The sequence below is a fragment of the Cetorhinus maximus genome, chromosome X (assembly GCF_964194155.1).
Source record: "Cetorhinus maximus chromosome X, sCetMax3.hap1.1, whole genome shotgun sequence".
NCBI lineage: Eukaryota > Metazoa > Chordata > Chondrichthyes > Lamniformes > Cetorhinidae > Cetorhinus > Cetorhinus maximus.
In genome coordinates, this window is record NC_135917.1 from 3,271,553 (window position 1) to 3,286,499 (window position 14,947).

Sequence of the window (14,947 nt, forward strand, 5' to 3'; positions counted from 1 at the left end):
CTTGCTCCATTACCATCTTCTTTTTCCTCACACCATCAACCTTTTTTTGTCATTTACTCACTCCTGCCTCCCACCCTATCACAGACCTTCCTTTTGATCTCCCCCCTCCTTTGTACTTGGCTAAAACCTGTTCCCAGCTCTGATGAAAGGCCACTGACCTGAAACGCTTCTGTCCCAAATCCGTGTCTCCTTTCTCCACAGATGCTGCCAGACCTGCTGAGTAGTCCCAATATTTTCCGTCTTTATTTCAGGTTTCCAGCTGCGTCCGTGCTGCTGGGGGGGGGGGGGGGGGGACTGTTTAACGTGACCAGACGTTTAATTTGAAAATTTATCTTGGAGGGAGCGGAGTTCAGTTTAAGTAAGTTTTAATGTAAATAGTGGGTGAAATTCTTAATACGACTGAAAGAAATTAAGCAAACGAATCGCAGCTCTTTGGTGCTAAGCCGCTCTTGTCTGGGAGGACCTGTTTGATGCTCGTTGTGTTTGGAGGAGTGAATGAGTGAAGGAGCTGAGCCATGTATGTAAATACGTTCCTTTTTTTCCTGTCCATTTTTGTAACCGTTCTGATCCTCTGTGTTGTTTATTCCGACAGTTTAAATAATCTGAATGAAGGTTTAATTTTGGTTTCTTGTGTATGCCGTTGTTTCATGCAGCAGGAAGTTAAGGCCTAGAAATCCCTTGACAGCCTTCGAATCCCCCCCCCGACCAGCTTGCTACTGTTATACGATGTGATTTACAGCAAATAGCTCGTTAAATCAGACATTTATAAGCATTGTTTTGAGAATTCATGGACCATCCATACATTTGAAACACTAAAGAATCAACATTTGCTATTAATGAGACTCTTGTTTCCGGGTGCAATGCTTTAAATTTTGCTTTTTAAATACAATAGCTTATATTTGTATAATGTCTTGAATGTGCCAAAACGGTCCAAGGACCTTTAATGGGGAGGGGATTGAGCCCTCAGTGAGGTGACCCAAAGTGTTAGTTGGAGAGGTTTTGAGGAGGATTTTGAGGGCGGGGGAAGATGTAAGGTGGAAAGAGTCTAGCAAGAGAATTCAAGAATATGGACGTTGATGGCTAAAGGCCCTATCATCAAAGGGAGGTTAAAGCGGGTGTGATGTACCGGAAGTTCGGGTTTAATTAAAAAGTGAGTTGCAACCTCGGACTGGAGAAGATTCCTGAAGTAAGCTGGGGGTGAGGCCATGGAGAGATTTGTCGATGAGAATTTTGAAATTGGTGTGCTGTGACTAGGCAGTGGAAGTCGAAGGGGAGTGGGACTGAATATGGAGTAGGATGCCAGTTTGACTTTGATGGAGTTCTGGGTCCAGTGAGGATAACATTAAAGTCAAGCTTGGAGGTGATAAACGCAAAGAGGGGAGTTCAGCAGCCATGGAGATGAAAGTGGTTTTTACAATGAATGCAATCTGAAGTTTGAAACTCTTTTTATGCTTCAACAGGGTACATGAGGTTACACACTGTCAGCTTCAGCCTGTGCATGGTGAAATGCAGTTTAGGGTGCAGATTTTCAAGTGGGAGCTGAACTTTTTGTTTTATTCATTTTGAGCTGGACAAACTTTTGGCTTATCCACAATTTGATATCCAGCAAGCTGTTGCACAACACAGAGTTAAGAGGATAAAGCTAACTATCATTATATAAAAGCTGACCCCCATGCTTGAAAATCTTGTCATTTTAAAATTAATATATTTTAGAATATAGGACTCAAAATGCTGCATAACTCTGAAAAATGTTGGGGAAACCCCACATCAAGGTCTTGCTGGACAGATTGATTATCAAATTAAGCAAATCAACTCTCCAGAATTTGACAATGTATCTGGAAAAGAAAGATGGACTAGAAATCGAGAGGCCCAGGTGAATGATCTGGGACATGAGTTCAGATTCTACCATGGCAGCTAGTGGAATTTAAATGCAATTAAAATCTGGGATTAAAAGGTAATCCCAGTAATAGTGACCATGAAACTGTTGTTGATTGTTGTAAAAAACCTATCTGGTTCACTAATCTCATTTAGGGAAGGAAATCTGCCGTCCCTACCTGGTCTGGCCTACATGTGACTCCAGACTCACAGCAATGTGGTGGACTCTTAACTGCCCTCTGAAATGATCTAGCAAGCCATTCAAATCAAGGGCAGTTAAGGATGGGCAACAAATGCTGGCCTTGCCAGCAATGCCCACATCCCATGAACATAGGAATTAAGAGCAGGAGTAGGCTGTTCAGCCCCTCAAGCCTGCTTCGCCATTCAAAAAGATCATGGCTGATCTAATTTTAACCCCAACTTCACATTCCTGCCTACCCCTGATAACCTTTCACTCCCTCCCTTACTTATCAAGAATCTATCTATCTCTGCCTTAAAGATATTCCAAGACTCTGCTACAACCACATTTTGAGGAAGAGAATTCCAAAGTCTCTCAACCCTCTGAAAGAAATTTTTAAAAATGACCCTGAATATTTGTTTCTCAGACACCACTATACAATTTTGAAAATGTGCTTAAGCATAAAGGTTACAATTCTTTTTATGTAGCTGAGCTATTTGACATGCACTAACTGATGTCATTAGTGGAATTGCCCTGTTAGAAATTAGAAATTTAAAAAAAACTGAATCCTGAAATTGGTAACTGAAAAATTTCACAATTGTGAACCAAGGTTTTTTGAAGGAATCCTTTCTTTTCCTCCCTCCTGCCAATCCTTTCCTGAAAATAGTGACTCATCTGAATGTACAGTTCCACAACTGCTGATAACTCTCCACTGTCTCACCCAAGTGGACATTCCTCATTTGTGAACCTGAGCAGTGAGTGTCAGTAGGCTATTTGACCATGAGGAGTATTGCAGCCTACCTGATCCTGTTTGTACTTAGTATCCACATAGGCATATTTCCAGCAGTTTAATAGAATTAGCCACACAATGTTATCACTGATGCTGATGGCTATTATAGTATCAGTCTCTCTCAAACCAGGAACATTACTGCCTATGGGTTGTGTATTTTTATCCTGAGCTGTTGAGAGTGGAAAATGTTTAATTTTTTCTTGGAAAGTTGCAATTTCTGCTCTCGCCACTGTCCTCTGCTCCTTGCTCCTAAAGTGTTGGCTTGATGTTTGCTAGGAGCTTGGTGGAAAACTATGAAAATCAGCCGTGCAAGTGCACAATCCAAATGTTTCTAAGATTAGGTAGTTGCAAACAGCAGTATTATAGACACCCAGGCCTCTGCTAATGCTATGATGTAACCGTTTGCCAGGAGCTATGTGACAGTGGTTTGCTTTTCAATTTTTTTTTCCCTATTTCCCACTCTGAGGCAGACCCTGGCTTTTGCTTGATCATGTGACTGAGTTCAGAAAACTTAATATTTGGAGCAGTTGCAGGCATGAGCCTGCATTCTAGCCTTGTGTAGCACAATATATTGCCATACTGAATTAGTGTACCAATCTGTAGTTAATTTGAGGGTCACTGAGGTCAATTGTAACAGCTTTACTGCTGCCCTAGCTGGAAACTGCTAACTTAGCAGAGACCTAGGGCCAAACTCAAGTCTTTGCTGGCCTGCATGGCTCTGGTAGTGCTCTGGATTAAAATTCTTGAGCATTGGAGGAGCCCTTAGTCTTTCCAATAATTCTGTTTTTCCAGAATTCCACACCAGTTTATCCTGGTGTGATGATGTATTTGTTTACATGGCATTTTAGGATCATACTTTGATGCAGTGAACCTGTTGGTATTTAATTGTTCAGCATAGTGTTACTCACTTCTAAATTATGATATTTTATTGGTTGCTATATGGAAGATGGGTAGCTGGGCAGAGGCTGCAAACTGGCTACCCTAGCACCTTTGGGTGGTGTGTGGCTAGTTTGCTGTTTGTGATACTCTGGGTGGGAGGTATCTGGATGTACAGAATTATCTTTTTAAAAATCATGGTATTGTAGGGAGCAATCACTTCTGATATTTCTCCTTTATACCAAAGCATTTCTGGTCTAAATTTAATAAGATTATTGAAATGCAGGCTGGTTATCATGATTAGAATCATAGAGGCCTACAGTACAGAAAAAGGCCCTTCGGCCCATCGAGTCTGCGCCAGTCAAACAAGTGCCTAATTATTCTAATCCCATTTTCCAGCACTAGGTCCATAGCATTAATATCTCGCATGCTCATGAGGCTGCCTTATTTTAAAGGCTGCTTTCTACGCTTTCATTGGTTGGTTGTGAATCTCATGGTGAGCTGTTTAACTCTAGATTCAACACAAGGCGCTAAACATCAATATAACTTGTCTTTCTCACCTTCTTCCCCCTCCCAACCAAATCTGCACGCATGAACTGCCTAATGTGGCTAAGTTCAAGATCATCTGATCGGTTCCACTTGTCAAGCCAGTGCTGCTGTTGAAACTCTCCTTTGTGAAACTATGACAGCTTTTTAGAAATTTGTAGGGATTGCAGCTCATCATATTGAAAGCAGATATCCTGTACTTCTGATACAATGGAGCTTCCAATAATGGGAGAATTGGGGGTGGGGGGAGCCGTGCAGGTGGAGGCTAATCATTTTTGACACTTAAAGTTCCAAAAAGAGATATTTAAAAAAACTTTCGGTAATCTTTCATCCTAGTTGATGTAATGCTACAAGGGCTAGAGTATATGCCCTGTACTCCATTTCAGAAGAAGGATCAATTCTTTGTTCTGCTGTGGGTGTGCATTCCACTATTGGTTTATAGGCTGCAGTCAGAACAGACCAGAAATGACCAGCAGTCATGTTAAGTTTCACAAATTTTGGATATTATGTTTTCCAAACAACTTTCAATTGTCATTTAACTTTTTGCTGGGTTTGATCATTTTGAGTGCTGTTTATTTTGACAATTGAATATGGAGGCTCTGCAGACACTCTAGTCAGTCATTTCTGAAAAGAAATGCAGAATTAACTATGTTATGCATTTCATTGAATTCATAATTGCTGATCTGTGTCAGGATCAGACTTAGATTGACTTGTTTTGACTACAATCTGAGATGGGAGAGCAGCAACAACTCCACATCATGGAAGAATACTCATTTGTATTCTGTGCGAAGGCACCTTGCAATGTACTCAGACAATTTTTGTACCGATTTACCTATCACAAAGGTAAGTACAGATGAGGGAGGCAGTTCATCCTTTCATTGAGCCCGGAAAATAATTATTGGCAGGCTCATTTACAATGGGTGACATCACATTGATCCCAGCCTATGTGCACCCAAGATTCACAGATATACATTTTCCAGCAGAGGTCACAGACTTTAAATCAGAAATGGGAACTCTGGCTTTTTTTTTGCTTTATTACTTTAGCCTGGGTTGCTAAGGGTCATCAAATTAATTCCAAACAAGCAGATATGTTTTTGCCTTGGTCTGTGAGTCAGGTACTCTTATTTTTAATTCCTTTTTGCAGTTTTCTCCTCTCCCAATATCTAGAATCGTTCCTCTGCTGAAAAATACATATACTTTCCATCCCCATCCTTTCCTCTAGCAGTGTTTGGAGATGTGTGAAAATGCCATGTGGTGACTAGATCTCTGATACTTTTGAAAACATGCATGTACGTTGCATGTGAATAAATAATCCACAATGAAAATTCTTAATCTAAAAATTACTTTCCAAAATTTTATATTGGCCTACATAATAGATGCAGTGGTTTAATGTGTCCCAGACTGATGAAGCAAATGTCCTTTTTTTGCTGGTGGTGATATCCAAAATAAGTTTGGCAAATCCCAAGCAAGCTCTTGATGAACATAAATCAAGAGGACAAAACAACCTATAATTTAGTACAAATTAACACTCATCATTCCCCAACTCAGACCCCAAGGATCAATGATAGGGGAAATGAAAATGTGACGCTGGTACAGTGGGAGTCAGCTTTCTGAAGTTGGTGTAGTGAAGACAAATTGTGGGGCAGCATGTGGTACAACTAACCTAGTAATGTTTGTTGCTGACACTGGACGCACAAATTTGGAAACATTTTCATTCTCTCCACAATCATCGCCTAGCTTGCTGAGCACAAAATGCAGTGGTTCAAGTAGCACTTAGCTTGTGGACTAATTCCTCCTTCTCTGTAAAGACGTACCTTGATTTTCTTTTTCAGATGTTTTTGTGTACAGTGGCTGAGAAGCACAGAAATAGTCTGTGAAGATGCCGGATAAAGATAATTTATTTAACAGTGGTAATGACGAGGCTGGCCACAGCTCAGATGATATTTGCCGAGACTTCCTGCGCAATGTCTGCAAACGTGGTAAGCGCTGCAAGTTCTACCACCCTGACATTAATGAGGTGTCCGACTTGGGCGTAAAAAAGAATGAATTTGTCTTTTGTCATGACTATCAAAACAAGGAGTGCACTCGCATTAACTGCAAGTTTATTCATGGGACAAAGGAGGATGAGGAACATTACAAAAAGTCAGGAGAGCTTCCCCCACGCCTGCGCCTTACAGTGGCCATGGGTCTTGGCCTTTCACCTTCTGATCTCTCTTTTAAAAAAGGTGAGGTCCCAATCTGCCGAGACTACCTGAAAGGTGACTGTCAAAGAGGATCTAAATGTAAATTCCGGCACTTAAAACGTGATGAATATGAGTATGAAAACAGAACTTTAGAGAGGTTGACACGAGACCAAGTTCTTTCTCCTGTAGTGCGTCGATATGACCCATTCGACGACCTCTATGACACTGATCGTTATACTGATTATGACCATGTTCTAAAGAGACGAAGAGTCGATGGTTTGCGATTTGAAACTTATGATTTTAATATGCCGAATTCACGTCCAGTTGACTATCGGTTTCTAGAGGAGGAGAATCTGATGCTCCGAAAGCGTGTTGAGGAACTCAAAAAGCAGATCTCAAATTTGATGGCAACTAATGAGGTACTTTTGGAGCAAAATGCACATTTTCGCAACCAAACTAAGGTGGTCACGCTGACTTCCACTCCCACAGCGACAGAGCAAACATTGGCAGCACCAACTGTGGGCGCAATCACCAATTACAACCATGGTATAGCGCAGACTCATACCACTTTGAGCAGCCAAGCACTTCAACCTCGACCTGTCACCCAGCAAGATCTAGTGGCAACTGCTGGAGCTTCTGCTGCACCACCTACCAATGCTGCACCAACAGCACAGCATCTTAATCCTGAGATTGCTTCTCTGCCTGCAGCGCTTGCCCAGACCATTGCCCAGGGGATGGCACCTCCAGTTTCGATGGCCCCAGTGGCTGTCTCTGTTGCACCAGTGGCAGTATCAATTGCACAAGCACTGCCAGGAATTACCATTAGCCATGCCACTACTCCAATGGTTACTTATCCAATTGCATCACAGAGTATGAGGATAACAGCAATTCCTCACTGAGGACCCTTGAAGTAAGAGTTACATAAAGGCTTTGGAAAAGGTTCTTTCTGTGTTCCTATGTTGCTTCCCATGACGTGTGTTATATAAATATGCACACCAAAGCCAAATAAAATTCTGATCCAGCATTTAGTTCTATTTGTGCCTAAACTATTCATCTTCAGCCCATTATATGTTATTCCTGAACACTTGTTTAACCCCCTCCTGTTTTAGTGCTCAGCTTGACAGCTTCGTATATCCATCGCCAAATGTAACGTAAAACCAACTGCACATGGCACAGGAGCATTTTCTTCTAAAAGGTTTTGTATTTAGAATAAACAAGTCACGGGCTGTGGTGCTGCGCAAAATAATCAAACCGACTCTGTCTCCCAAGCTTGGCCATTTGCATTCTTGACGCAAAAATAAAATTTCATAGCGAGTGAAATTGTAAATTGTCCTGGCAACGAGTGAAAGAAAATTATTTTGAAACCTTTTATTGTGGATGTTGCTGGCGCTGAATGCTGCATTTTACCAGGTCACTGCACAACAGAAAGTAATTATCTGGGTCAATCTTTTCGGGATGTTTTTATGATGTAATGGGGTGCTATATAAGTAAATTTTAAACCTTATGAACCATCCAGACATTACAGTTTAACCCTCACAATTTTGGTGATACTCATTACAATGCTTTACCAAAGTGTCTAATTAACTTGGAGGTCATTACAATGATTTTATTATGAATGAACCTAAAGTGTACTTTCATCTTGGTCATTTTTGGAGCATTGGATGCCCAGTATGTAACATTAGTCTGTTCAAATTCTGCCACACTGATGGGTTTAAAATCTTTGTTCTTTGCCAGCTGCAAGGATGATACATCAACTGAGTTACTGATTACTCTGCATCTAGCCTTTCACTGCTTGATACCCTGATGCCACTTATCCTTGCTGTGAATTCACCAAAATAAAACAAAGGAAGTTTGTGTTTACTTGACACCGGCATTAATGGGAGCACAGGAAACCAAGAGTGAGCTTGGGTAAAAGTGGTTAGAGAACAAAAGCCAACGATGGTTGCTCCTGCATGTAGTTTGGGTCAGCAACACAGGAAATGCAAACCTTTTGCAAATCCTTGTTGAAGTGGAATGCATATATATTTTCACACCAAATATTGTAATTTGTATACAAATACAAGAAATGTATAACTTGTTCAATTAAAATGTCTGGAATATTAAAAAGATACTTTACATTTAAGACAGCTTAACTGCTGACTTATTTGGGACCAGAATGGAAGCGTTTGCATACAGCCTTTGATGTACGGTGAGCCAAGCTGTCACAGATTTGAGCACTTGAACGTTTCATGATCTTTTCCCTTTTTTTAAAAAGTGACCTACAACTGACTCCATTAGAAATGTATGTGGCTTGCCTTTTGCTGGCCAGCTGATTTCAAACCAGAAAATATCTTGAGCCATCTTGAACAATGCATGGTTTTTTAATACATGTATTGATTAAATCCTGGAAGTCCATAACCAGGATTAGTGCAAAACTGCAGAAAATTAAAGTAAAAATCTGTTGGGATTTTGTGCCCAATGTTCTGATTCATTTTTAAAAACTTTTGTGCAAATCTTTCCTAAACCCACATACAGCTGATTGATTTGTCTGCATTTTCTTCAAGCTTGCCAAAATGATCTTGCAACACAATTAACAGTGTTTAATGGTGAAATAGGATTTTTATATTTGCTGTTGAAACCCCCTGATGTAACTGTGGTTATTTAGTTTCATTGATTCAGGTGCTCATTTTCTTTTAAAGGGGCGGCTGTGATATGGAACCCTAAGGTTGGTTATACTTGTGCTATTTAATCAACTAGTTATTGAGGACATTCAGCCTCAATTGTTGTTTTTTTGTTAACCTTGTCTACAACTTGTATATAGTAGATGTTTTAGTCTTTTGAAATCTGCTGTAATGTTTGTCAGGCTCTTGTGGGATCTGGAATTCAGCACCAATGATCTAATCTTGCACAACTGAAACAAGTTTAATTGAGCAAATGTGTTTTTATTTGAAGTGTTTTTAATGTTATCCACCTTACTGGAAATTCTACTCAATACTTGTAATAGCTGTGCCACAATTTATATTTTGTGAGTGGGGAGGGGAATTTTCATATCACTGGACACCCTTTCCCCTGCAATTCCTCTTTCTTCATGCTATAGTTATGAACTTCCAGGATTCCCTGTGACTGAAACTTACCCAATTACAATGCTGTGTTTACAATTTATACTGGCCAAACCATGGATATTCAGGAACCCTTCCAAACTAAAGGAAATCCCAGTTTAATTTTGAGTTTGATCTAATAATGCAAACTGCTTCTTCACGAAGAGCTCTGGGGACATGACAGTACAGTAATATATCACAAACTAATACCACCGTGTAATGGTGAGGTTAGCAGTTAAAACAGTGCAAATACTAGATATTGCATTACCTTCAAGGAATGTTCAAACTAGTGTGTATTTTTTTTAGTTATAGGATTGACAAAGATGAGTGAAAATAAGGATTATCAAATGTGCAGTGTATTCCTGTTGTAGAGTCCGAATGTTACAAAACTTGCATAAAACTGGAATTGCTTTATCGGTACTAGCTAAGTCAGGATCAAATTGAAATTTATAGTAGTTTGCTTATACTGCATATTTTCAGATTTGACTTTTTGATTCCTAGTAGACTATTTTCACAACGACAGTGATATTGCATTCAATATTAAATTAAATTTTTACAATATCCTGTTTATGGAAAACCATTTTATAAAGAAGAATTTGACTCCAGTATCCGCTACTTGGATCAGAACATAAGAAATAGGAGCAGGAGTAGGCCACTCAGCCCCTCAAGCCTGTTCTGCCATTCATGGCTGATATGATTGTGGCCTTGACCCCACTTTCCTGTCGGTCCCCCATAACATTTAACTCCCTTGTTGATCAAAAATCTGTCTAACTCAGCCTTGAATATATTCAATGACCCAGCCCCTATTGCTCGCTGGGAAGAGAATTCCAAAGACTAATACCCTTCTGAGAAAATAATTTTCTCCTCTCCGTCTTAAATGGGAGACCCCTTTATTTTTAAACTGTGTCCCCTAGTTCTAGATTCCCTCACGAGAGGAAACATCCTTTCAACATCTACCCTGTCAAGCAGCAGCCCCCCACCCCCCCCCACCCAAATCTTATGTTTCAATAAGATAATCTTTCTTTCTTCTGAACTCCAATGAGTATAGTCTCAACCTTTCCTCATAAGACCTCATCCTAGGATAAAAGCAAAATACTGCGGATGCTGGAAATCTGAAATAAAAACAGGAAATGCTGGAAAAACTCAGCAGGTCTGGCAGCATCTGTGGAGAGAGAAACAGAGTTAATGTTTTGAGTCCAGACAACTCTCTGAAGATGTTGTGATATATTACTGAAGAAGAGTCATACCCAAACTGTACACAGTACTGTAGGTGTGGTCTCACCAATACAATTGCAGCAAGACTTCCCTACTTTTAGACTCCGTCCCCCTTGCAAAAAAGGCCAGCCAACATTCTGTTTACTTTCCTAATTAATTAAAATGATGTATCTGCATGCTGACTTTTTGTGATCCATGTACAAGGACACCTAGATCCCTCTGCACTGCAGCATTCTGCAGTCTCCATTTAAATATTGTTTTTCTATTCTTCCTGCTAAAGTGGATAACTTTACATTTTCCCACATTATACTCCATCTGCCAAATTTTCTGCTCAATCTCAACCTATCTATTTCCCTTTGCAGACTCTTTGTATCCTCCTCACAGCTTGCTTTCCTACCTATCTTCGTATTGTAGCCAAATTTGCTGAGACAGTGCATTTGGTCCCTTCAAGTCATTGATATAGATTGTAAATAGTTGAGGCCCTAGCACTGATCCCTGTGGCACTCCCCTAGTTACAGTTTGCCATTCTGAAAGTGACCTGTTTATCCCGACACTGTTTCCTGTTAGTTGGCCAGTCCTCTATCAGTGCTAACATGTCACCCCCAACACCGTAAGCTTTTTTTTGTGTGGCACCTTATCAAATGCCTTTTGGAAATCCAAATACACTACATCTATTTTGCTCATTGTGTAAAGTGAGAAATTATTTTACTAAACTGTCATTATGAACCTTTGGTTTTGCTTACAGATATTCAAGAACCATATTATCCCTTGCTAGCCATAGACAAGTTTGGAATGTAAAGACCAACAGCCCAAATATGGATATGTAATGCTCAGTAAAATACCCTGACATGATCATGAAAACCCCAGACTTTGCTTAGTGATGTATGAGAGAATGATCAGCCAGATGAAAGAATCTCTCTCAAAATATACTATGTACGCAACATACACTAAGCCTGTAATTATACTGATGCTTATTATTCTTTTGCCTATGTGGCACTTGACTGTTTTCTTTTATAATAACAAAGCATTTTTGCAAAGGTTTCTGATGGTTGTAATCAAGTCTCTGAGCCTAGATGAAGGTGGTTAACATCCCAGTAAAAATCAATTTAAAACTTTAAGACTAATTTCTTTTTTAATGTGTTTTGTTTCATAAATTTGAGTGGTGCAGTATGTTGCAGCCATGGAGAGCTGTGCCACAGAATGTTGGGACCTGTAATCCATCACCTGTTAAGTTATTTATCTCAAAGGCATGTCCATCAAGATGGCTGACAGGGGGGCCCCTCCACATCTTTGACCAGTGGCCCAAACAGTCTTCATCCATCTCCACCTGGCTGAATGTTTCCTGTGACTCCACTTAACTTTCTTCCAGTAAAAGGTGTTGCTATAAGAACCTGCATGGGTCCTTGCTATGCCTGCCTTTTTATGTTGAGCATTCTTTGTTCCAGTTGCACTCAGGTTCCCTCTCTGATCTCTTTATCCAGTACATAGATGACTGTCGGCTGCTTCCTGTTCCTGTCCTAGCTGGAGAATTTAATTAATTTTGCTTCTAACTTCCATCCACCCCATACCTTTTATGTGGTCAATCTTTGACCCTTCCCTTCCTGGATTTCTGTATCTCCATCTCTTGAAATAGACAGTCTGTCCATTCATATCTATTACAAGCCCACAGCTACCTTGATTACACTTCTTCCCACCCAGTTTTTCCATCTGTTTCATCTGCTCTGATGATGCTACCTACTACATCAGAGCTTCCAAAATGTCCTCCGTTTTTCTCAGCTGAAGATTTCCTTCCATGGTCCTTGAAACCGAATCCAGCTTATTCTTGTATTCCCCTGCCCCGCTGCTCATTTGGTCAACTTGCTCTGCAAACTGTTACAGTCTCTCCCTTGTCCTCACCAGTCTTGGCATTTGATGGGTCAGCCTCCTCCACCATCAAACATATCTTACCTCTCCCCTCCACTTATTGAATTCCAAAGGGACTATTCATTCCGTGACACCCTGGTCTACAGCTCTTACCACTGCTAAAATCCACTCGCATTTGTAAGAGATATAATACCTACCCTTTCACCTCCTCCCACATTACTGTCCATGATCCCAGGCACCACTTCTGGTGAGATAATGATTTACGTTATCTTCTTACAACTTCCTTTGCTGCTCATGATGTGGTCGTCTCAACATTGGGGAAACATAATGCAGTTTGGGTGATCACTGGACACCACCTTTCTCTCCCCAGGTATGACCCTATCTGAGCTTCTGACCATTTGTCACTTGCATCCTCCATCTTGCTCCCACTGACCTCTCTGGAACAATGCAAGAGGTCAAGTGCATTGGAGCTCAGTGCAAGCTCAAAGGACAGCACCTCATCTTTCTCCTCAGTACTTTACAGCTCTCTGGCCTTAATACTGACTTTAACAACTTCAGATCTGAGCCACTGCTCCTGTTTTCTCTCAGGTAGCATAATTAGGGTGGCTGGACTAATGCTTCCAGGAATGAGTGAGACACATGCTTGAGGGGGGGAATCCCTATCAATACACAGCTTGTGGGGTGGCCTATACCCCTGGGGTCTATCTGCCTTTTTTTTCCACCACACACCCAGGCCACTGGAAACTTCTCCACCCTGCCAGATTTTTCATGTTTCCGTTCACCTCTGCTATTTTGCTGTAAATATTCACACATTCTCTGGGTCTTGGAGACATATATTTTGTTTCTGTAATTTCTCCCTTTTGTTGCCTCCTATTATCCTGCACCATTATCATTTCTGTCTGTTAATCAAGTCCTGGTCTCCACCTAATCAGTTTATGGATAATTGCTTTTTAGTTTTTTTTTCTCCTTGACCCCTTTTCCCTAGCCCTGTTCCTCCTCTTAACCTGTTGTTCTGTAATATCTTTCAGTCCTGATGAAGGGTCAAAGACCTGAGACATTAATCCTACCTCCATTTGTCCACAGATGCTGCCTGACCTGCTGAATGTTTCTAGCGTTTTCTGTTTTGATTTCAAGTTCCTGCTCTCAGTTGTGCCACACTCGCGAGGTGCCAAGCTGACACCTCCTCCTGAGGAGGCAAGTCATCACATTAACACTATTTCACAATCTGAACTGCATTTGTGTCCTTTCCTATTTCCAATACTTGAAATGCTCATTTATTTTCCTACCATTCCCAAATCAGTTGATCTGTGAGGTGGAAGAACTAAAGCACAGACAATTTTGACATTCTTACACTTGGCTCAATATTTTGAAGAATATTAGCAAAATAGAAACTAGTGCTGCAAACACCATCCTGCTGTAAATTGAAAGGATTATATATATTGTACATATTGTTTGCTATACTGTGTTTCACATTTTTTTTTTAAAAAAGTGATTCCCCTTAGAATATTCTCCCAAGCTGTAGGTTAATGTTTCAACTGATACAGGTCTCCAGGACAATAGAACTTGCACAGTTCAAGTGTATACTTTGTTTAAAATGATATAAAAGACTCTGCATTTGTTTGTATGGAATCTGTCAAATGTAGAACAATAAAGAGCATTTTAATTTAAGAGTAAAGCTCCCTGTCTAGCCCTCATTTATTTTTGAAAAACACATTTAAAATAGTTGGTTAAAAGTCTATTTCTGGTTTTTAAAGTTGCATTTATGAGACCTTAAGTAATGTCACTGTTGAAGGATTAGTTGACTCTGCTTGTTGAGTCTGAACACCGCCAAGTCTGACTTTTGTTGAGCATGCAGATTTGACTTCATGCAGGAAGGATGTGCTAGCCCTGGAGAGGGTCCAGAGGAGGTTCACGAGAATGATTTCAGGAATGAAAGGCTTAATATATGAGGAACGTTTGAGGACTCTGGGTCTATACTCGATGGAGTTTAGAAGGATGAGGGGGAATCTGATTGAAAGGCCTGGATAGAGTGGACGTGGGGAAGATGTTTCCATTAGTAGGAGAGACTAGGACCTGAGGGCACAGCCTCAGAGTAAAGGGAAGACCTTTTAGAACAGAGATGAGGAGAAACTTCTTTAGCCAGAGAGTGGTGAATCTATGGAATTTATTGCCACAGAAGGCTGTGGAGGCCAGGTCATTGAGTGTATTTAAGACCGAGATAGATAGGTTCTTGATTGGTAAGGGGATCAAAGGTTACGGGGAGAAGGCGGGAGAATGGGGTTGAGAAACTTATCAGCCATGATTGAATGGCGGAGCAGACTCGATGGGCCGAATGGCCTAATTT

The 14,947-nt window shown here is 40.6% G+C and overlaps 1 protein-coding gene across 3 annotated transcripts in view; it reads left to right on the forward strand.

The window, feature by feature from the left end:
* The first annotated feature begins 308 nt into the window (after nucleotides 1-308).
* LOC144672705 (zinc finger CCCH domain-containing protein 10-like) overlaps nucleotides 309-14,947 on the forward strand; it is a 51,582-nt gene continuing 36,943 nt past the window's right edge. The window contains exons 1-2 of one of the 3 annotated variants that reach the window (XM_078534633.1): nucleotides 309-358; nucleotides 6,098-14,278. In XM_078534633.1, coding sequence (XP_078390759.1) covers nucleotides 6,145-7,347 — 1,203 coding nt within the window. In that variant the 5' untranslated portion in view covers nucleotides 309-358; nucleotides 6,098-6,144 and the 3' untranslated portion in view covers nucleotides 7,348-14,278. The other 2 variants (XM_078534632.1, XR_013574137.1) reach the window with 2 other exon arrangements.